Source organism: Scheffersomyces coipomensis, assembly GCF_036884675.1.
Source record: "Scheffersomyces coipomensis strain NRRL Y-17651 chromosome Unknown DFJ63scaffold_9, whole genome shotgun sequence".
Lineage (NCBI taxonomy): Eukaryota > Fungi > Ascomycota > Pichiomycetes > Serinales > Debaryomycetaceae > Scheffersomyces > Scheffersomyces coipomensis.
Window position 1 is genome coordinate 466,770 of NW_027042900.1, and position 24,375 is coordinate 491,144.

Sequence of the window (24,375 nt, forward strand, 5' to 3'; positions counted from 1 at the left end):
GTCTCCTTTAATGAGACAAAGACTACCATCTAATGCTCCAACTCCGGCTGCAATGCAATCACCTAATTTGCCCCAACAGCAGATACGACAATCACCTGTTATGCAAAATCAACAAGCTGCCCAGTCTCCAATGATTCAACAATCATTGCAATCGGCTAGACAATCACCAGTTATGATGCAACGTCCTTCTCCACAAATGCAACAACAAATGAGAGCTTCTCCAGCAGCATCACAGGGTTCTCCTCCTCCATCAAGTAATGGGATGCCTACTATACCTGCAAATATGGTTACTATGGAGCGATTCCAGCAAGTTAGACAGAGGCTAGCTGATGTGCATAAACGAATTCAAGTGATAGAAGCCAGTAAAACGGCCAATGGAATTACTCCTGATGCCCTAGTTCAATTGGAAAAAGAAGAACTTGAGATGAAATCTAGATTCCGTCAATTTCAAAAGGTTGCTATAATTATGAAAAACCAATTGGTGCGTCAACAACAAGCATCCAATAATGTTTCTTCACCTGGCACTAACCAAAACTTAGCTCAACAACAAAATCAGATTCAGACTCCTGTAGTCAATGCTCAACAGGGCCAAGTTGCTGATTTGAATAATACGACAAAGACTTTACAGCAACAAAGACAAGCACAGATTCGTCAACAACAACAACAACAACAACAACAACAACAACAACAACAACAGCAAGTGCAACCTCAATTACAACAACAAACGCAACCTCAACAACAGCAACAGTTACAACAGCAACAGCAATTACAACAGAAACTTCAACAACAACAACAACTGTTGCAACAACAGCAACTGCAAGGTCCACAAGTTCTGCAAATTCAACAACAAAATCAACAACGTCAACAAGTCCAACAACAACAATCTACACAACAAGGTCAAGTTAGACCTTCTCCTCAGGTAGTTAATAGACAACAGCAATTACAACAGGCTCAATTGGTACAACAACAGCAACAGAGGCAATTGGCTCAACAGCAGGCAAAGCAAACTCAGAATCAACTGCAAGCGCATCCTGCTATTGCTAGCAGACAGCCTTCGTCGACACCACAAGCATTAACACAGGCACAATCAACTCCTTCGTCGGTTGCTAGTAGAAATCAATCTGCAGTTCCAAATAGTGGTCAAAATAATCAATCTCCTCCTACTGGGCCAATTAACACTCAAGCTGGTACTCCTGTGGGTGGTATCGCTACAGATGCGCAAACTGCAGCTATATCTTCAGCGCAAGCGAGCGCTCCTGGCCCTTCGAGCTCTGATGATGTAAAGTCGGAATCTCAGAAGTCTACATCAGCAGGACGCCCACCTTCAGTGCCCAATGTTGCAGGTATTACCAAGCCTGCGGTTCCTTTAATCCCAATATCTTCTACTATAAATGTCAAACCTCCTACTATCGTCACTTTTAAATCAAATAGTGATGATACTAGACCAACATTAACAGGTGGTGCTGCTAATAGTTTGAGTGTCTTTTTAAATACTCCCGCCATTACTAAATTACCTACTTTTGATTTGTCAAGTGGAGGAGCTGCAGGATCATTTTCTGCTGAAAATGCAGGAGGAAGGGTTCTCACGAAAAGAAAGTTAAGTGAAATCATCAGTACCACAGGAGTAGATGAGGGTGATGGTAAGACTAACGTTGATGGAAATGTGGAAGAGCTTTTATTGGAATTGGCGGACGAATTTATTCATTCCGTTACTAGTTTTGCTTGCAGACTTGCCAAGCATCGTAAAGTTGATACCATAGAGACAAAGGATGTTCAATTGCACTTGGAGAAGAATTGGAATATAAGAATTCCAGGATATGCCATGGATGAAATTAGATCTACGAGAAAAATACAGCCTTCTCAAACATACAATCAAAAGATTCAAGGTGTTGAGATTGCTAGATCGGTAAATGGTGATTTAAATGGATAAATATATATAGTTTATATTATTAATGTACTTTTCGAATTTATAAACTTATTATATAAATGTCGTAAAACATATGTCTTACCTTTATCACTTATCATTTTCAGACTTATCTTTAAGTAATTTTCTAATACCTTTTGCCCAAACCTTAACATCTTTATCGAATAAACCTTCTATTGTACCTTTTAGGAATCCTTCAGTATCATCTAATAGTTCAGAAGGCGATTTCCGTACGTTATCATCCTTAATCAAACAAAAATCGATGAACTGACATAAAGAGGGATCATATGCAGTTTTTGTAATGGGGTTAACTTTATTAGTCAAACTTGGTGGGGTTTCATTGACTATTCTTTGTAACAAATCCAAAATACCTTCTGGTCCAGTTGACTTGGTATCTTCATACCAAACCGGTTTACCACTAGCCAATTCAATCAACATTAAACCCATTGACCAAACATCTGACTTGACACCATATGTCAAACCTTGAATTCTTTCCGGTGACATATAAGTGGAAGTTCCCACGAATGTATCAGCCATGGCGATAGAATTGTTTAATTCACGAGAAACTCCAAAATCACATAGTTTGAATTCTCCCTTATGACTCATTAAAACATTACTAGGTTTAATATCTCTATGAATGATTTTATGAGTGGTGTACAAATATGATAAACCTGATAAAATAGAAAATGCCAATTTCTTTAATATAGGAAGTGGAAATTGTCCATTAGGCGATAAAGATAAGATTTTATCTAAAGAACCACAATTGCAATATTCCATACATATCACAATAGTATTATTATTATTAATGAAAGCACCATAAAATTCAATAATGTAAGGTGATCTACATTCATGCAATATTCTTAACTCTCTTATTATTTGGGCTTGAATCACAGTCTCCAGATCGATTGGTATCACCTTTTTAGCCATAATCTTTTGTGTAGGTATATGTAATATTTTTGATACAGTACCGGAATTTCCCGAACCCAAATTCTTAAGTGTTAATAAATCATTAATATTCAACTTGAAAGTAGAAGAAGTGGATATAGGAGATAAATTGCTGGTATTATTATTGTTATTGCTGGCAGCAAAATGTAACAGTTGAGCCTTTATATCTGATGGAGAGGATGCAGTTGATTTGGTGGGGGAAATAGACGATATAATGGTTTGTCTTTTTCTTGTGAATGTAGTTGTTGATGTACCCGTTGTTGGATCATTTCTTATAACTGTAGTTGATTTAAGTCCAGTTTGAGTTTCAGGAGCTAATAATGTAGATGTGGATGATGGGGCCTTTAAGGTTGTGGTGGATAGATCAAGATTCGTCATTTGATTTATGATTGAGTGTTCTTCACCGGAACCATTGAAGTCTTGAATAATTGAATTGTCATTGACAGTAATACTGTTGTTATTAGGCTTTAAGTTCAACAATAGAGGAGCCGGCCTCAAGTTATTTCTCTTTTGAAGTAAGGAAGTTGATTTAAAGTCGTCTGGAATTTCATCATAATCATATTCACTGGTGGTTGGAGGTGATGTTAAGGACAATTTTTTAAAGTTCTTCCGTTTCAAGGTTTTAGCTTGTAACAAATGGTCATCGTCTGCTTTCTTGGGAGGAATTGGTGGTAGATCTTTGTCTTTGTTTGATCCTAAAGACGACAGTGATTCATTACTTAGGCGCATCATCTTCACAAAATTTCAATTTTTTAATATGAAATAAAAGTATGTAACTTGATTCTATATGCTGATAGTGCCTTATAAATGAGATGGAGGGTACAGGTCCGTTGATTGTTAACAAATATGGATGATATTAATGATAATGAATCAATGATATGATGTTGAGATTGAGATTGATAATGATGATGATGATTGTATCTCGTATTTACAAAAGCGAGTAATGAGATTAGTTCTATTTTGACACTGAATGAATCACAACTAGGATCACTTCAACTTGAGCAATGTATTCTACGTAATGGCTAACTGATCACGGATAGTGTTCCAAATTGATTGGATTTGAGGCAGTTTGAAACATTTCTAATTTTGGAGAGACAAAATCTCAAACGAACAAAATCCACGCATCAACAAACAAACAACAACAAAAGAAAAAAACTAATTTTGGGTTTGTGTAATCTTTGTATAATATTTATGATGTCTAATTAAAGATAAGTTATAGATTGGTTAAAAGTGTAACTAACTACTATATAAACTATATAAAACTATATAAAGAAACAGGACAAGCAACTGGAAGTAGAATAATAATAATAATAATAATAATAATAAGAAGAAGAAGAATGTAGGAATAAAATAATTATATCCCATTTGTTTTGAAATATATGTATATATAAAAAGGAGAAACCTAGCTTGGTTGGTTGGTTTCATTGATGAGGGATGTAGTTATTTTGGTAATCGTCTTTGATCATGTATTGTTGTTGTCTTGGAATTTGTTGTTGCTGCTGTTGAGGTGGTTGTTGGGGTGGTAGTTGCATTAATGGTTGATTGTACTGAGGTGCAAATGGAAGTTGATTATATTGTTGCTGCGAAATTGATGGCGCGTATTGATTTAAGGGTCCTCCATATGGAACAGATCCATCGTTAGGTCCTGTCATCATACCCATAGATTGTTGATCAGGAGGAATCATTGACATTTGGTGGGATCCAGGAATCGGTATTGGGCCAGGTACAGGATGACCATGAATTGGAAAATGTGATGGGTGAGGTGCAATACCAGCTGCAACTGCTGCCATCATTGAATTCGTAACATCTTGGGATGGATTTGAATCAGTAGTCGAATTATATTTTAAATCAGTATTAGTAATACCAGTATTAATATTACTTTGTGATTGACTCTGATGAAGTCTTCTTTTCTTATTACGACAATTCGAACACACTTTATGTTTCCCCCTATCAAATTCATCTAAAGTCTTTGCACACCTATTACATTTCTCTAATTTCTCTAAATTAGTTCTTCTAATCTTATCATTCTCTCGACATCTTTGACATACTTTATAATTAGCTTTTGAAGTTTTACTACTATTGTTAGTTGTTGTGGTAGTCGTCGTCGTAGTAGTACTACTTGTAGTAGAATTCTCATCTACTTTTTGATCAGTTATAATAGATGCATCTAAAGGACCAGAACAATGAACACATTTCCCTTGAGCTGCTCGATTAGCCTTTCTAGTTCGTAAATTTTGACGGCAAGAAGGACATAATACAAATTTTTGTTCTTCAGGGGGTATTTCGCTACCACATCTACGACAAACCCCTTGCTTATCTTTGGTTTTCTTTTGCCATCTTCTTGATCTTTGACGTTGTAATTCACGACAATGATGACATAACTTAAAAATCTTTGGCTCAGCCAAAAATTTATTTCCACTACCAAGTCTTTGTTGAGGAATAATAATATGTTGATCAAATTCTTTTTTACATCTAGAACAAGAAGACCTTAACATTTGATCTCCTTGACCGGTGGGTAAACTTGTAGAAGTATTCGAAATCGATGTTGAACCATTAAATGAAGTAGATAAAGCAGTTGTTGGATTTGACATTGTTGATGCGATAGAGTCTCTACCTACATTGGAAACATCTTCAGATTTAATTTCAGAACTATTGACTAACTGTTGTTGAATATGTAATGGTGGAATGGGAGGTACTAAATCTTTATCACCTCTACCTTGTTGATGTAAATCATCATAACCAAGAGAGTGAGACTGTAATTGATTGCTATTTTGACTTTGATTTTGCTGAGATAAATGATTTAAACTTGGTGAATTATACTGGGAATTCATATGATGAGAATGGAATTGATAAGACATTTGAAATTGTTGGTTATATCGAGGATCATACTGTGGTTGGTTTGTAACAATGTTAGAATTATTTAAGTCGTATTGATTATTAATTTTGGGGGTACTCAAAACTGACGAAGCAAATGCTTGGTTTGAAGGTGGGCCATTTAGGGCTCTAGGTTGTTGAGGGATTAAATTATGATGAAACTGCTGTTGATACTGAGTTTGAGGTGATTGTTGTTGAGAATACTGTTGAAGTTGTTGCACTCTTTGACCTTGCATCTGGGTATGTTGGGGCAATTGTTGTTGCTGTTGTTGTTGCTGTTGATTAACTGAATTGTGCAGTTGATATAAATTTGCATCTAATGGAGGCTCGACCCCTAAGAATTGTTGTTCCATCTTTAATGTTTATAGGAATTCAAATAATGATTAAAATCAAAAAAATCAATGAATGGTTGTAATACCAAATTTGCAATAAATTGACTTAATCAAAAAAAAAATATGATTGAATGAAATAGTGAAGATACTTATTATCCTTAATGTAAGTTTATAACATGTGCAATAATGAAGATCCTGTTATTTTCTTTAATGAATAATTTTTTATAATAAAATCCCAAAATTTTTAACCCAAAACTTTCCGGAATAAATAATACTAAAATCAAAAGCTTAAATCGAAGTTGATTAATTAAAAATAAATACTAGAATGAATGAATTAATGAATGATTAAACTAACCAAATGAAAAAATAATGAAATAATACAATGAATAACCAGTAATACTCAATAAAATATTTGAATATTATTTATAAAAATTAAAATTTGAAGAAAGAACCCTGTGTGTTGACTAGTTATTGTCGAAGATAATTGGATAATTGGATAATTAGTAAACAATAATTTGGAGATAAAGTTGAATAGGATTGATCGTTCAAAATTTATCCAAAAAATATTAACAAAACCAATTCGGTGATTAATAATATAAAAAGGAAAGGGAATTAATTTTTAATAATGGGTTGGAAGTCCGTTTAAATAGAAAATCCTCCAAATTTGAAAACACTGGAATAGATATAGAATTAGAAATCAATTTCTTCAAATAATCTAGAACGATAGTGGGGATGATTTTATTTGACCTTTTAAACTTGTTTGATATACCAAAGAATTAATCGATAAGTGATAGGATTAATATAAGTAACTATAGCCTAATAAATACGTAAATTAAACTGTACAGTGGCGAATGTGTATATATGACACTTCAATGGTTTGTCAACTGTTGCTTGGTTAGATACTAATTTTAGACTGTACCACTATGTTTCGTAATGAAGATCTTTTGACTGAAGAGTGGGTAAACAAAAACCAGGTTATATGGATATGTGACCAAAATAATAAATATGAAAATCCACAAATATGAAAATAATTAGAAGTGGAAATCTAATTGTCTTTATTACCTTTCTTTCCAGACCTACCCCGTTTAAAACAATGGCTCTGATACCGATATGGTTTTGATTTTATAAAGTGGGTTGGATAAAATTAAAAAATAAAATATTCAACGCAAAAGTTTGTCAATGGTGATATACAAATAAAAATACAATGTGGATTGAAGTACGACGTAGATGGAAATGTGATATTACTTAATTGTCAAGTTCTAATCGAAAATTAGACGTATGTAGCTGTAGACGTAACCAACGGGGAATATAACCGTTCAAAACCACTTAACAAACAATTCACACACTCACACACAGACACTCTTAAATGTTATGAATAAATAAATTGGACGATAATACAAGAACAAGAAAAGAAAGTAAAAAACCAAATAAATAAATAAATCAATGAATGAATTAGTAACCAAATAATTTTTATAAAAAAAGTAGGAATGCAGCTATATCTCTTAAATAAAAATAAAAAAATATCAAAAAAAAAAACCTGGAAGTTGGTTTAGAAGTCTGGAAAAAAAAAAAGCCAAAATGAATGGTTGTGAATATTTAGTTGATGCTGTAGTAGAATCACGTCTTGGATAATATTATTTTACCGTTTCGGTATTTATGAACTGAAATTATTTTAGATTTTACCAAATGGTTTGAATAAAATGCAATCTAAAAAAAAACAATTTGGCTTTTAAGATGAAAAAGGTGATATTGAATGGAAAGTCTACCCTACTTTATTAAAAAAAAATACTCCTCTATTTCTCGACTCTGCAAGTTTAAATGACAATAATGGCGAGTGGGCCAAAATGGAACAGCAATCTCTGGTTTAGTGAGATTGAATTTAAACTTCAATGTTAATTATAATTGAAAGAAGAGTAAAAAACCTGGAGTTCCGCTTGGGTTTATTTATATACTTCTTTTCATTATAATTATTTTTTTTTAATTTATCTAATTATTTTTTTTTAATTTATTCTTTTTTATTTTTATTTTTTTTTATTTTTTTATTTTTTTTTTCAATTTCCATATTTGTGTAATTTACATTTTTGTGTACTGATTTACATCAGTCATTCAGCGAGAATTATATTGTTTTATTTTTTATATTTTAAAGTTGCTTTTAGAATCTGTTGCCCTAGGTTGTACCGAGCTCGAAATAAATTTATAAAGGGGCCATTGAAAATTCATTATAGATCAATATACATGTTATCTTCGAGCAACTGAATTTCGGGGTTGTTCGCAGACACGGAATTCGATGATCAATTTGATATTTAGTGATCAAAATGCAATCACCCTGCTTTTATGATGTTAGATTCTATGTGGGAAAAAAGAATAAATTAAGCAGCATATATGTACAGTAAAATAAGCGGAATTGATTGACGTTTTTGGTCTTCTTTTTTATTTTATTTTTTATTTTTTTTTCTTCACCTTTTTAGTTTTGTGTCTTGTGTTCTCATGTTGCTTTGGTGGAGGTGTGGTGGAAGCGAGTGATTTCGCTACTAACACTTGAATAAATCATGTTATATGGAGAATGATGATGATTAGGCTGGTCAATTATGTTAGTGTAGAAGCGCAAAAATAATAGAATGATATTATAAGGTTAAATGGCGTTGCGATAGTTTCTAATAAGTAAACTTTGCCTAAAACATGAAAAGAAGAAAGCAAAGGTTATGAATAATTGCTCATTTCATGGCAATTCCGTTTGAAGCTCTGAAATTTTTCTATCAATTAAGTTTAAAAAAAAAAATAAACAGAAAAAATTCAACGAATGGTGTATGCAATGGCATCAAATGCCTTTATTTTTATACGAGTTTAGAAATTATGGTATCGAAGTTTGGTTAGTAGTATAAATTACCATTAATCAGTCAGGGGTATGATAGACCATCTAGGGGAACTTATTGAGATTGCTTAAATTACTACGATCTGATCCAATTATAATTAACGCAAGACTTTGTAATTAAGTATCGTCTTCAAAAATTGCTGTAAAAATATTTAGCTTCGGAGAAGTCCATGGTGGATAAAAACTGAGCCGCTGGATCGTACTAGAATCTTTTTTTGTTCTTTTAAAATCAGTTCAGCGGTATGAAATAAGGGGAAAAAAATGAGTGACAATAATATGTAAGATCTGGCATGTGCTCAATTTCGCTGTAAATAGGCTACTAGTTACATACATCATCCATACGGAAAATATTTATGCAATTACCGTTATTGTTCAGAAGTGGTTCAATTAATATTTAAGCTTCAAATGACCAAGAGTACTCAGACTTTTACTTTATTTTTATGTTTTTGTTTAGGAAAAGAACATATACGCATATGTATGTATGTGTCTTGGCTCTTCTATATTACAAATAACGTTATGTTATGCTGAAACGATATAATATATCTTTTGTGGAATTAAAATTAGACTTTAGCCTCTATTAAGACTCTCACAATTTAAAACTTTATGGTTTTCCTTCCTCGATGTCCTTCGATTTAAATTACATCTTTGGCAGAGGTATAATTGATATGAATTAATGTATTTTTTTTTTTAATTTTTTTATTTTTTATTTTTTTTATTTTTTTTTAAAAAAAAATACTTTTTTTTTTGTTTTACCTTTTGGGGGGCCGGGGTGGTGGGTGGTAGAAAAACATTAGCTGCACCTGATAAAGTAAGCAAAATATTTATCTCGCCAAAAGTTCTATTAGTGGGCTAACACTTCCTCCAGATTTTTTGGTTTAAGTCAATATAAGCTTAAAATGAAGTTACAATATATTCTGGGATCTATGGTATTTCATAGTTCTTAGAAACTTCTATTTTTCTCCTAAATCACACGTAACTCGGTACGAATCTCGCTGCCATGTTGCAAATGCAATGTTGCAGTCACATTCTTCAGTTATATCCAGGAGTCGTAATCAGGTCAATTTCCTGTACTTCAATCCCTGATTGACAATCTCAGATTCGGTAATTAATTTTCTAATTAGATCTAGTTGCTTGTAAATCGTTCATAAAATTACCGTAGATCAAGAAATAATTTTCAATTTTCTGTAACTCGCACATAAGCCATGGGCTGGGCTTTTTCGCGACTCTTTATTTGTATTTATTTTTATTGTCTCAAGCCTTGCATAGGACAAAGGAAAGAGTTCCTAATCATGATTCAAGTCTTTAATTATAATTAAGTGAAAAAAGGGGACTACGTTGAACTAAGTAATGTGTTTATTTTTTGTTCAATGATTAAGTATGCTGAGTGTGATAAATATTTTGCATAATATTTTATCACAAAACAACGTCTGACCAAAACACCACTTAACTTGCATTGACAGATTCCCGGATCATAACTCCAATGCTGTGCTTGTCACATTCACTCAATTTGAGAAATATATCACCTCTACTATACTTTATCTTTGGTATGGTAACATTTACAGATGATTTAGTTATAAAACGTGTGATTAATTATATGCTTTATTGTAATTATACGTCTATAATGGCATACTTCTTTTAATGCAAGAAATTATTTTTTAGGGCGTAATAAGGGAATTGGTGACACCAGAAAAAAATAGTATATCCTTGCAAAAAAAATTTTAACATCGAAGGACTGTAGAGTCTTGCAGCCATTCGCTATCTGAAGCTTTGAATATGTTATCTATAGACGAGTATCAGATCCCCTAGATCATTGACTTATGGCCATCTACCTAGCTCATAAGCTAAGCGATGATTTTCCGCTAATGCCATGGTTTTGAATATGGACTATGGCCAGGTTAAACTTGTGTATATAAATTTAATCGATAAATTTAATGATACAATTAAAATCTCTCCACCTCTCACCATAACCATTTTTATTTTTTAAATGGTTAGAATATCTAAAAGTTATGGTTAGACTTTTGAATTTTTTTTTTTAAAAAAAAAATATTTTAATTTTCTTTTTTTTTGGGCTTTTTTTTTTTTTTGGATTTAATTCTCTTTTTTTTTTTTTTTTGAACCATAATTTAGTTTACCTTTTTACTCAGTGAGTATTCAGTTAACTTCTCTAATTTCTTTAAATTAAGTCTTTAGACAACTGAATCTCTGTTTTTTACTTCTGTTATTTTAGTCTATACATGGTATTATAGGTGTCAAAAAAGTATAGATGATGTCAATAATATAAAAAGAAAGTAATCTTGGAAGTGTGTTTATACAAAATTATGTCCATTTGTTACACTTGTCCCGCCTTTCCAATCAAGTCTGCGATTGGAGACCTCCTATCTATTGAAGGGTTATAATTGGGTATAATGTTCGGTCTGATCCTGCAGGCAGTAACCCATATACGTGGGTTTCCGGAATAAGACATTTTATGTAACGGTTATGCAACCCAGGTATGGGTAAAATAGTTAATCGAGATGAAATTGGTGTGGGTAACTGAAAGTCTTAGTTAGACCAATTTACGATTAGCACTAGAGTAAACAACAAAGAATTAAAGAGATATAGTTTTAATTTACTTTGTTAATTGTTGTCTAGTTTTTTTAAACTTTTACTATACTTTGTAAATAAGACAAGATCATCATCCTTAAGGGATCGATAAAATCTCCTCTGATAGCACCACACAACATGGTTACTTCCGCCTCACTTAAGTTTTGTGATGAAATTTAGTCCTCAGACAAAAAAATCCCTTGTAATTAGCATATAAGTTAGAGCGGGATTATATGATTTAAAAAAAAAACAATGTATCAGTAGTTTTAAGAAGTTAAATTTTATGTTTACATTAAGTCTAATGTCGCCTTATGCTTAATTGTTCTAAAATTAACATGAGTTGAATATCCCGTGGATGCTATTCTTATCAATCTCATGCCAGGTGCATAAACAAACAGATAATTATCAAAAAATAAAAAAAGGATTTATTTTTTTCTTTTCCCCGATATTTCATCTGGTGTTTCAGACCATAATACAACCATTTAATAATAATGTGATAACAATGATCACATAATAGTGAGGAAATTAGTTTCCGCTTTATATAATAAAGAGTGTGTGATATTAAAGTTCTATTCAGAAATTTCATTTGATTTATATACAAGTCATATATTTCATTTATCTATCGTTAAATCATAATTCTATTTACATTTTATCTATACCATTAATATATCTATTTACAGGCTGGCTTTCAAGTAAGCGTATAAAGCTTACTTCTTAATCATTGAAATTTTCTCTTCCAAATCATTTGAATTACTTCTCCAGCTCTATAGGCACCCAATCCAAACACCAAGATTCCAACTCCCTTAACTGATTTTTGCCACCATAATGGATGCTTAACTAGATCAATCTTTCCTGTGGTACTATCTTTAAATGGTAACAGTGAACTGAAATAAACACCTCCTCCTAAAGCTACTATCGATTGAATCGTAGTACATGGTAAACAATCTTCTTCAGATGGTATGCTCGAGACTCTACCACTGCCACTCTCTGAACTTTCTCCTGTTGATGGAAAGAATACCTTCAAAATATTAGACATCATCGTGTCTTTGGTTGACTTCTATGATGACCTTTGAAAGCAAATAGTTAGTTAGATGATTCAGTTTTCTCTCATTTTTCATGTCTGATTTGGCCATCTGATGTTCTGATGTTTCCGTTTGAAAATTCTGTCACGTGAATATTTTTAATTTTGGTGACAAGAAAAAATAAGGCAATATCCAAGTCAGATATGAATCATTATTCCATTAATAGAATAGTTTAACTGAACTGTAACACCCATCAAGTATGTTATCACGATCAGGTACCAAATTACCTAGCGTTTGTGTACGATGGTTACAAAAATCAACACCAATAAGGATACCAATGCATCGGTTTTATTCCTCAGGACAATATAATTATTATCAGCAATATAATCCTCCTCCCCCACCAAGATCATCATTCTTTAAACGATTTGTATATACTACAGTAGGAATAACAATTGTTGGTGGTTACTTGTATTATATGTTTTGGCCGAAACATACTTTCCCTTCCTCTGTGGCTAAGATATTAAGAAAAGGTTTATGGGCTGAAAGTGATCGAGGAGAACATGATTATCAATTAGCTTTAAAATATTATTTAGAAAGTTTGAAACATTATGATGACATTGGAGTTGATCATTTAAGTGATGAGTATACTGGGATTCAATTAAAAGTTGGGGAAATGTTTGAACGTTTGAATATGTTGGAAGATGCTGCTTTTGTGTATAATGAGATTGCTACTTTATATTTAACTGTATTAAGTGCTCAAGCTAATTCAGAACAAGGTAAACGTATTAAGAATATCAATCATAAACGTCATTTGATTCAAAAAGATTTAAGAATCGCCATGAAATTAGTTGAATTGAATAAACACAATGTTCAATTATCAAAATCAATCTTAATAACGCATTTAATAATTGCTCAAGATGAAATAAATAAGCATTATAAGTCTTCATCAATATACAATCTGAGTAGAAGCATTCAAACTCCTAATGATGGTAAGAACGATAATATAGTTAATGTTGTGCTTAGTAAAGATACCATGACAGTAATTGGGGCAAATGGTGAAGCTGTATTTAATAAAGCCCCTGGAATTTGGGAACCATTCACTGATGAATATTTCAATGCTATGGATTTATTATCTGCCTTATCTATTTCTACTGGTGATTTGACAATGGCTTTACAGATTAAGATCATGACTATTGAATCTATGTTAGTTGCTGATGTTGAACCTTCAAAGCTTTTGATCAACCAATGTAATTTGGGTTCATTGTTATATTTACAAGCTGAAGAATATCAAGCTCAAGAGATTGTATTAAAGAGGAAAATTTCCAAGACTTTAAATATTGATTATGATAAATTAAACAATGAAGAAATATTTTCCAAAACCACTAAACTAGGCAATAAAATCATAAAGTCTACTAAAATATTACCTCATGAAAAGGTTGATTTAGAAACAGCAGTGCTTTCAAAGGATAGATGTTTACAATTATCTCAAGAATCATTTGAAGGGGTGATTCAATTTGCTAAATTGATTCCTCAAGAAGTTATATCCCAGAATAATTCCATTAATGAGACTGTTGCGTTGGCAACTTATGGATTAGGGGTTATTCATTTACATTTATCGCAATATGATATTGCGGAACGATTACTACGTGAATCAAGAGTTAGATCGAAAAGTTGTGGTTATGATCATTTGTTAATTGAAATTGAACAAGAATTAGAAAAATTATTTAAAGAAAAGAAGAGTTTAACTTTACTTAACTCTTCATCAGATGAAATTGGTCAAAGAAATATTCAAATGGATATCCAATTAAGTAAATAAGTTTTAGATATTGTATTTATATTGTGTATATTCTAAATTCTAATCTAAAATGAATACTATATATGATGTGTAAAAAGTGGGATCAATTACCATTTAGCAATTGATTCTCTTGATCTGTATTATTCTTTGGTGGGAATATGGAATTATATAAATATGAAATTGGATTCGATTTCTTATTCTGTTCAATTTCATTCAATTTATATTGATAGATTATATCGAACGTTGGAGGTTCAATTTCTTCTGGGATAGTGTTGGAAGGTAGTATACCTTCTACTGAGATAGCGGATGAACCAGAATAATCGGATTTGACCCCTGTAATAGATGAAGTAGAACCCATTACATTATTACTTCCTCCTATATTTAATAAATTTGATGTTTCTGATGCGACTGGCCTCATAAGTGAACGACTTCTGGCAATTGAAGCAGCTGATGCATTAATCGCTGATGTTGATCCACTTCTACTTCTACTTGGTTCATTATTAGAACCAAAACCGGAATGAAATGAAAATACTGACGAATTATCATCAAATACTGATCCCATATCTTCTAATGATAACCCTTTAGTTTCCGGAAATAAAAATTCGACAGCTAAAAATGATATAAAGCATGATGTACCTGGAATAAGATAAGTTTTCCATTCAATTAAATCCAATAAAATTGGGGTCATTTCTCCCACAATGAAATTAAATAACCAATTAGTAGCAGTTGAAATGGCGGCCCCTTTAGATCTAACACTATTAGGGAAGACTTCACTCATTAACCAAGGGACTGGACCCCAACTATATCCAAAAGCTGCATTGGTGATAATAACACTAATGACAACGGTATTTGGGGTATATTCATTGTTTAAGAATAATGAATAAGCAATGACAAATAATGGAATTCCCATTAAGATGGCTCCGGATAATAATAATGGTTTTCTACCCCATTCATCAACTAAATACCATGGAGGGATAGTACTAAAGATATAGATAATTGAATTTATACCTGTCATAAGAATGGCATCTCTACCAACCCAACCTGCAGATTCAAAAATCATCGGAGCATAATAAGAAATGATATTGATACCATTCATTTGAGCAAACATTTGGGAGAAACAAGCGATTGATAATCTTTTAGGATATTTTTGTAATAAATATTGATAAGATCTTTCTCCACCTTCTATTCTAGCTAATAAAACACTTTCCTTTATATTTCTATATTCTTTAATAGCTTCTTCATCTTCAACATCTCCATCTCCATATAAATCAGAAATAACGATCATACCTTCTATATCATGATTATGATCTAATAACCATCTTGGAGTTTCAACAATGACAAATGAACCTAACCATAATAAAGAACCAATGAAACATTGAAGTAATAAAGGAGATCTCCAACTTAAATCATTATCAATATATGAAAAAGCAAAATCTACCCAAATGGATGAAGAATATCCAATGATATTCCCGGTGAATTCCAAACATGCGTAAAACCCTCTATCATCGGCAGGACTGATTTCAGATTGATAACATGGAATAATCGTAGTTAAGAATCCAATAGCGATACCACTGATTAATCTTCCAAATCCAAGATTCATAATATTGATGGAAGTACCTTGAATCAAGCCTCCTACGATGAAAATGAAAGATCCATATCTGATAGTACGTCTTCTACCTATAACATCACCAATTTTACCAGCATAGAATGATGAAAATAATGCACCTATTTCTAATATAGCAATCATAGTCCCAATTTCAAAGGGAGTTGGGTTTTGATAATAGTTTTTAAAGTGAGTATTGGTTAATAATGAAGACATTAAACCTTGTTCAAATCCAAATATGAATACACCTAATGATACAAAAATGGATGTGAAGTTTAATAGGGCTCTTCCTACAAAGTATGAATCTTTGATTTGGATATGATGATGAGTATCTTGATGCAGCTCCATGATGTGAGGTTGTATGATATGGTAAGATGAGGAAAGTATCAAGTTAAAAGGAAATGAAAGAACAAACTCAAGTTAACTTGAAAGAAGAAGTGAAAAATCGAAGATTGATAAAGTCTAGCCCTTTTTGGGGGATTGTTTCTTTTTTCGGCTTATTGCTGTCTGACTCCTGTATGTAAACCAGTATCACGATAAGGAAATTATTAATATCTATTTGATAAGTAAGTAAGGCAACTATATATATATAGTATAGTTATGTTTAACTATTTGTTGTTGTTCAGATTTGTGATGATAGATGATTACTTTCAATATCGATAATATCATCTATTATTATTCTATTCATTGTAAGATCTGACAGTTTTGAGCTGTAACAAAGACATGTTAAGTCTTGTATACAGTCCGGATTACGTCATATCATTGTAAACATATAATACAAACATAATTGAAAAGAATGTGGAGAAGTTAACCTTATAATTAAACGGCAAGTATCACTAAATCAAACTTAGTAATATGTCAGATGCTTGTAAACTTTGATAGGTGAAAAGATAGGATGATAGCTGCATTTTATTGATTTCCAGTACATTGTAAATTTGCAACCGAGAAGGTATGTATTTAGTATGGATCAATACGATACAAAATAATAGAAGGAAAAGGAACTAGAAACTTTGTTTACATCACATAAGCTAACTCTGAAGATCTGAAGTCGTTATAGTTTTAAGCAACAAGTTCATGAAGTAAACACAAATATAAACATAAACACGTACTAAAGAAATCTCATTATTGACACTTTAGTTTGTTTACTATAGTCAAAAGTTAATAGCTTAATCAGGACAACAATAAAAATACTGTAGAAATGATAAACTAGGCTAAATTTAGAGGATTTTATAATAAGTAAGAAGTTTAGGTCGATTTACCATGCAGGAATGATTTATCAAGATATTTTGATATGGGATTCAAATTGACTATAGTAATAATTCCAGTAAAGTGTAATAAACAAATAATACAAGGAAATACCACATCAACTGTAACAATGAAAATACTAACAGAAGACCATAAACAAATAACTCATAACAACCAACAAAAATCTACCCAACTCCATCTAACCCCTCCCCTCAGAACCAAAAAACTTTTTCAAAAAATAAAAAAAGTCCGAGATTTTTGGTTTGTGTTTTATGTGTTAAGGGATAATTAACATCACCACAACAACAACTACCACCGTAAGTCATGTAACCATTTGTATATATGATCAGTATATGTGTATATCTTAGTTAAATATGCACATAAAGGTGTGTGAGGATACACACCCATTCTATTAAATGGAAATGGTAGGGCTATAATTAGAGTTAAATTTTAACACGTTGTAAATAGTATTTGTTAAAGGTATGCCAAAAGAGGGAAGAGCCAAAATAAAGCAGGAAGAAAAATAAAAAAAAATTTCTTTTTTGCATTTCATATAATTATAAAGTGTCAAAAACGTTGGCATAGTAATAAAGAAAGGATTAACTATTTAGAATTGGAACTGTACCACTTGAAGCTGCAACCTCGTTGAAAACCATATTATTATTATTATTATTATTTGGTATTATTATTTTTGTTAGTTGTTATAAATATCCCACTCATTCTCTAAAAGTTTTATTTGTAAGTAAATTTTAAATTCATTATGTCATTCTATGTTTCCAATAATAATATCATTCATACAGATAATATAGATCAAAGTCTAACCAAACTACCTTCACTGTCAACCATAACTTCTGATCCTAAAAGAAGAAAATTAAATCATCCTATACCTATCCATTTTAAAATGAACTCAAATTATCCATCAACCACTATAATAAATAATACCATTATTAATAATAAAACCGGTACTATTACTCCTGTATTTAATGAAGAACAAGATGTGGTTATGATTGAAGATTCCAAATCTGATTCTAAAGATTGTCCATGTGGTTATTTACATGGTCCAGGTCAAGGTCATGATCATGATATTAATGCTGTTGGTTTTTCAAGTTATCCTTTATTAAAAGGACCTGAATAAAAAAGTTTTCACATCTAATAATAATAATAATAATAATAATAATAATAATCTTTAATAAGTTTGACTTTTCAAGTGTTGTTAACTTAACTTTTAAATACTTAATATAATGTTTTTCTATTAACTAACCCCATATAGGGTTAGTTAATGTGTGCGTATAAATAGATAGTTATATAAAAAGACTCTTTATAAATAACTTCCATAAATTATAATAATTTATAATACTTAATATATTCTTTGGGTGGATTTTCATACATGTTATTGGTGTAGTAATTTAATATTATGGTAGTAGTTTATAGTATAGTACATTTGTCTCAATAATTATAGAATTAAATAGTTGCGAAATTCATCTGAGATGTATGTGCATATATACATAACTTTAAACTGAATAAAGAAATGGCTGCAATACCATTTACATTATGTAAATCATAAATCGACCCATTTTAATACTATAATACTGGAAACCGTTATATAGTTAGCAGATTTATATACTCTATAAAATGGTGTTATATACAGTACAAGTCAATTTATCCCAATTAGGAAAGACAAATAAATTAAACGCGTCAAAAAATCTTTTTTGTGTTTATACCAAATTTTTCTTTAAACAGATTTCAAAATTCAATTTATTTCAATCAATCAATTCACATTTACTTCTTCATAGGGAACTTGTTTAGATACAGATCAAAATCATTAAGTAATAAGTAAGATGTCTAGTCCAACCCCATCACCTATTCGTAATAGAAGGAAAAGACAAGCTGATGATGATGATGACGATCAAAATAATTATAATAGACTGCAACAACCTTCATCACCTATCTTAGCATCAAGTCCTCAAGCTTTACCTCCTTCATCTCCTGCTGCTGTTTTCGACGATGCAGTTGATGTTGATGATGATGAAATTGAAGTTCATGATGAAATCAATGATTTACAAGATGAAGAAATTGATGGAGATGATGAAGATGATGAAGAAGGAGAAGATTTAATGGATAATATGGAACGAGATTATATTAGAAAAGATGATGAGGATCGTTATGATTTAGGAGATAATATCGATGATGATGAATATGATGCTATGGATCCATCTATGAGAAGAAGAATCGATGAACAATTGAATCGTCGTGATAATTTATTAAATATTAATTCAAGATCAAGAAAACAAGCATTTTTAGATTATGGTGATGAAGATCAAGATGATGATGAAGATGGTGCCTTTGGTGGCCAATTGGATCAATATGGTTTACCTATTCAAAGAAGAAGAAGAAGAAGACATGATGATGATATGGAAGGAGGTGAAGATGATATCGATGATATTGAAATTGATCCATTAAATGAAGAATTATCATTAGAAAGTTTAACTGATATAAAAGCTCCAAGTATTACGGAATGGATTACTCAACCAGCAGTTCAAAGATCAATTTCTCGTGAATTAAAATCATTCTTATTAGAATATACTGATGATAAAGGTAGATCTGTTTATGGGGCAAGAATTAGAACTTTAGGTGAAATTAATGCTGAATCATTAGATGTTAGTTATGATCATTTAGCTGATTCAAAAGCTATCTTAGCCTTATTCTTAGCTACTTCACCAGCTGAAATCTTATCTATTTTTGATATTGTTGCTATGGAAGCTACTGAATTACATTATCCAAATTATTCTCAAATTCATTCTGAAATTCATGTTAGAATTATAAATTTTCCAAAATTATTAAATTTAAGAGATTTACGTGAAAATAATTTAAATCAATTGATTAAAGTAAGTGGTGTTGTCACCAGAAGAACTGGTGTGTTTCCACAATTAAAATATGTTAAATTTGATTGTCAAAAATGTGGTATTGTATTAGGTCCATTCGTTCAAGATTCAAATACCGAAGTTAAAATTCAATATTGTTCAAATTGTCAATCAAAAGGTCCATTTAAATTAAATTCTGAAAAAACCTTATATAGAAATTATCAAAGAATAACCTTACAAGAGGCTCCTGGTACGGTTCCAGCCGGTAGATTACCAAGACATCGTGAAGTGATCTTATTGAGTGATTTAGTCGATGTGGCTAAACCAGGTGAAGCTATTGAAGTTACTGGTATTTATAAAAATAATTATGATGGAAATTTAAATGTTAAGAATGGATTCCCGGTGTTTGCAACTATACTTGAAGCTAATTCTATTCAAAAGAAAGATCTTTCAAGTAATTCAAGTTTATATACTGAAGAAGAAGAACGTGAATTTAGGAATTTAAGTAAACAAAGAGGTATCATTGATAAAATCATTTCATCAGTTGCTCCATCGATTTATGGTCATAAAGATATTAAAACTGCACTTGCATGTTCATTATTTGGTGGGGTTCCAAAAGATGTTAATGGTAAACATTCTATTAGAGGAGATATAAATGTATTATTATTAGGTGATCCTGGTACTGCCAAATCTCAATTTTTAAAATATGCTGAAAAATCAGCTAATAGAGCAGTATTTGCTACTGGTCAAGGTGCTTCTGCTGTTGGTTTAACTGCATCAGTTAGAAAAGATCCTATTACAAGAGAATGGACTTTAGAAGGTGGTGCATTAGTATTGGCAGATAAAGGAACTTGTTTAATTGATGAATTTGATAAAATGAATGATCAAGATAGAACTTCGATTCATGAAGCTATGGAACAACAATCGATTTCGATTTCTAAAGCTGGTATTGTTACTACTTTACAAGCTAGATGTGCTATTATAGCCGCTGCTAATCCAAATGGTGGGAGATATAATTCTACATTACCATTATCTGCTAATGTTGATTTAACTGAACCTATTTTATCAAGATTTGATATTTTATGTGTGGTACGTGATTTAGTTAATCCTGAACTGGATGAAAGATTAGCTAGTTTTGTGATTGATAGTCATATGAGATCACATCCTTCAAATGCTGATGAATTAGAAGATGATGAAATCAATATGGATGATGAAAATAATAATGATCAAGATTCTCATTTAAGAACAAGAAATGAAAAGTTAAATGATTTAAATAAACAAAAGGAAAGTGAAATCTCTCCTATTAGTCAAGATTTATTAGTGAAATATATTAATTATGCTAGAGTTAAAGTCCATCCAAAATTACATCAAATGGATATGGATAAAGTTGCTCGAGTTTATGCCGAATTAAGAAAAGAATCAATGGCAACTGGATCATTCCCAATTACAGTTCGTCATTTAGAAAGTATATTAAGAATAGCTGAAGCATTTGCCAAGATGAGATTAAGTGATTTCGTTAGTCAAAGTGATTTAAATAGAGCTATTAAAGTAAGTATTGATAGTTTTGTGGGAACTCAAAAAGTAAGTGTTAAAAAACAATTACAAGCTAAATTCCAAAAATTCACCTTACCAACCAGATCAAAACAAGTATGATTATCCTGGGGGTATACTTTCTTGTATGGTTATAGTTAAATGTTAGTTTCTTTCTTTTCTTCTTATATATATATGTATTATTATAAAATCTTTTGCAATATAAATCTTAAATGTGTCTAATCTGAGTTTGAGGTCCAGACCACTATGAAAAATCTTGAAAACGCGTATCACCAAAACAAAAATGAAAATCGCGAGTTGATGATTAATCCTTAACAAATTCTAGATATCATCAGTCAAAGTTAATGAAAGAAAAGAAACATATAACAGTGGGCCAAGAATATGTTAAATCTAGATGAGTAAGTATACCTATATTGCATTGATCGAAAGAGAATGAATGATACTAACTAGTTTTTATAGGACTATTGAGAAGATCAAACTATGCAAACATATCCCGGAGGAAGATGTCGAAGAATTGTGTACCAAAGTAATTGAACTATTGATTGAAGAAGCCAATATACAGCATGTGGATACTCCTGTGACGATCTGTGGGGATATTCATGGACAATTACATGATTTATTAACTTTGTTTAAAACAGGTGGAGAATGTCCAACAACTCAATATTTATTCTTAGGAGATTTTGTTGATCGAGGGTTTTATTCATTAGAAAGTTTTTTATTATTAATGAGTTTGAAAGTTCGTTATCCTGATCGTATTACTTTGATTAGAGGTAATCATGAATCAAGACAAATCACTACTGTATATGGATTTTATGATGAATGTGTTCGAAAATATGGATCAGTAAATGTGTGGCGATATTGTTGTGAAGTATTTGATTATTTATCATTAGGAGCTATAGTAGGTGGTAAAGGGGGAGTATTTTGTATTCATGGAGGTTTAAGTCCTGATATTGAATCAATTGATCAAATTCGAATTTTAGATCGAAAACAAGAAGTACCTCATGAAGGTGGAATGTGTGATTTATTATGGTCCGATCCTGAAGAAGTTAGTGGATGGGCTATAAGTCCAAGAGGAGCCGGATTTTTATTTGGTGAGAATGAAGTTAATAGTTTTTTACATACTAATAATATCTCGTTAATTGCTAGAGCTCATCAATTGGTGATGGAAGGTTATAAAGAAATGTTTAATCAAGGATTAGTTACCGTTTGGTCAGCCCCTAATTATTGTTATCGATGTGGAAATATAGCATCGGTATTAACTATTGATGATAATTTAAATCGAGATTATAAAGTGTTCGAAGCGGCAACTCAAGATGTTAGTTCTATACCGTCTAAAAAGCCAGCTATAGAGTATTTTATTTAGGTTGGTGACCATTTGGTATGATTAATGATTAACGATGATAGTTATATGTTTTTGTTATATTTTATTTTATTTATATAGATTTATTCTTTATCCCTCTGTATTATTAGAAATTGTATAAGATATTTATGGAAATGTACTTGTAATATTATATTTTGCAACAAAAGATAAACAAATTAGTGATAAATGATCCAATCTACACAAATAGAGTATTGTTTAAATTATTGTTGTAGCTGATTAACCTAAATGAGAACAAAACACCAGAAGGAAAGAGATGCCGTGAAAAATGTCAGTAAATAATTCCAGACATTATGCAAGTCATTTAAAAAAAATTAAGACAAAAAAAAATAAATTAGGGAGAGAAATTAGGGAGGATTGGAATTTTAGGGCGTTGAGGGAGATACCGTCAAGTACAGAAACAGGTCGTTAACCAATTCAGGGTACTTTGAACCTGATATTTAAGGGGGTGATATAAAGTATCTATCTATTATATTTTTTAATCAAACAGCTGTTTACAGTTGATTATTATAATCTATTTTAGGGATTGGATGGTTGGTTAGTTACAAATTTGCATGGTAGAACATGATGATGATTCCAATGTGTTTCAAGTTTATACCTATAATTAGTTCTATTATCATTACAATAATTGACAACAGTTTACAGTTTTTTTTTTTTATGAAGATGCTCTATTTTCGGTAAAGGAAAAGACCAAAAAAGAGATTATTTTTGTCTCATTAAAATCTAATGAGCATTCTTTTATTGTCTTTTTTCTTTTTGTTTGTTTGTTTGTTTGTTTTTGTTTACGATTTCAGTTGTCAGGAAGACTAACACAAATTACTGTTTACCATTCTTCATCGTTTTTATTTTTAGTAGTATGTAGAAACAGTCAAATATCATCATTAGATCTATGTACTAATATACTACTGTCTAGGGGGTTCGTAATACCCACTAGATCAATGAGAATGATAATTGACCTTCAAGTTTCTTCAGTAAATTCCTTTATCTTGATAATCGACAAGATTTATCCGGAACAAAGAGATAATAGTAAAAATGACATTTTTACAGTTTGTCCCATAATTTTATAAGCATTCTGTACCAATTTGTTTTTTTTGCGCCTACTTGGTTTTGTGTTTGTGTCTGAACTTTGTTTTACAGTTTATAATTTATAATTTAAAACATTCTTTTTGTTTTTTTTTTGTCAGTTACAACTTCTCAGTTAGTACAATACAACCCTAAAATTGCTACGTAGACCATCTTAATAAATGAAACAAGTCATCGGCAGTTACTTTTTAGTTAGGACCGACCCTATGCAGTGTTTAAAGCGAATTGATGGTTATATCAAGCACCATGATAGTTATTCGTGGCCTTTTATAGAAGTTGATTCAGCATGTGCTTAATCACTAATGGT

The 24,375-nt window shown here is 31.3% G+C and overlaps 8 protein-coding genes across 8 annotated transcripts; 4 read left to right on the forward strand and 4 right to left on the reverse strand. All coding sequences in view use genetic code 12, as the record gives it.

Moving 5' to 3' along the window:
• Positions 1 to 2,014: 2,014 nt before the first annotated feature.
• Positions 2,015 to 3,601, reverse strand: HST7 (mitogen-activated protein kinase kinase; the record flags this gene model as incomplete). The annotated part of the gene is made up of 1 exon (XM_064905390.1): positions 2,015 to 3,601. The coding sequence occupies one exon, from the start codon at positions 3,599 to 3,601 to the stop codon at positions 2,015 to 2,017; it is 1,587 nt and encodes a 528-aa protein (XP_064759486.1).
• A 689-nt stretch (positions 3,602 to 4,290) lies between these two features.
• On the reverse strand, positions 4,291 to 6,096 carry WOR3 (Wor3p; the record flags this gene model as incomplete). Its single annotated transcript, XM_064908640.1, has 1 exon — positions 4,291 to 6,096. One exon carries the CDS (start codon positions 6,094 to 6,096, stop codon positions 4,291 to 4,293), a length of 1,806 nt encoding a protein of 601 aa, XP_064759487.1.
• Positions 6,097 to 12,248: 6,152 nt separating this feature from the next.
• DFJ63DRAFT_315983 (uncharacterized protein) lies at positions 12,249 to 12,569 on the reverse strand (the record flags this gene model as incomplete). The annotated part of the gene is made up of 1 exon (XM_064906653.1): positions 12,249 to 12,569. The coding sequence occupies one exon, from the start codon at positions 12,567 to 12,569 to the stop codon at positions 12,249 to 12,251; it is 321 nt and encodes a 106-aa protein (XP_064759488.1).
• Positions 12,570 to 12,690: 121 nt separating this feature from the next.
• On the forward strand, positions 12,691 to 14,409 carry DFJ63DRAFT_262234 (uncharacterized protein). Its single transcript, XM_064904554.1, has one exon. It carries the CDS (start codon positions 12,812 to 12,814, stop codon positions 14,366 to 14,368), a length of 1,557 nt encoding a protein of 518 aa, XP_064759489.1. The 5' UTR covers positions 12,691 to 12,811; the 3' UTR covers positions 14,369 to 14,409.
• Positions 14,410 to 14,450: 41 nt separating this feature from the next.
• On the reverse strand, positions 14,451 to 16,298 carry HGT3 (Hgt3p; the record flags this gene model as incomplete). The annotated part of the gene is made up of 1 exon (XM_064908641.1): positions 14,451 to 16,298. One exon carries the CDS (start codon positions 16,296 to 16,298, stop codon positions 14,451 to 14,453), a length of 1,848 nt encoding a protein of 615 aa, XP_064759490.1.
• A 1,657-nt stretch (positions 16,299 to 17,955) lies between these two features.
• Positions 17,956 to 18,330, forward strand: DFJ63DRAFT_315986 (uncharacterized protein; the record flags this gene model as incomplete). The annotated part of the gene is made up of 1 exon (XM_064906654.1): positions 17,956 to 18,330. The coding sequence occupies one exon, from the start codon at positions 17,956 to 17,958 to the stop codon at positions 18,328 to 18,330; it is 375 nt and encodes a 124-aa protein (XP_064759491.1).
• Positions 18,331 to 19,033: 703 nt separating this feature from the next.
• On the forward strand, positions 19,034 to 21,709 carry MCM2 (MCM DNA helicase complex subunit; the record flags this gene model as incomplete). The annotated part of the gene is made up of 1 exon (XM_064905369.1): positions 19,034 to 21,709. One exon carries the CDS (start codon positions 19,034 to 19,036, stop codon positions 21,707 to 21,709), a length of 2,676 nt encoding a protein of 891 aa, XP_064759492.1.
• Positions 21,710 to 21,988: 279 nt separating this feature from the next.
• PPH3 (phosphoprotein phosphatase PP4 catalytic subunit) lies at positions 21,989 to 22,970 on the forward strand (the record flags this gene model as incomplete). The annotated part of the gene is made up of 2 exons (XM_064907576.1): positions 21,989 to 22,005; positions 22,067 to 22,970. 2 exons carry the CDS (start codon positions 21,989 to 21,991, stop codon positions 22,968 to 22,970), a joined length of 921 nt encoding a protein of 306 aa, XP_064759493.1.
• Between the last annotated feature and the right edge of the window lie 1,405 nt (positions 22,971 to 24,375).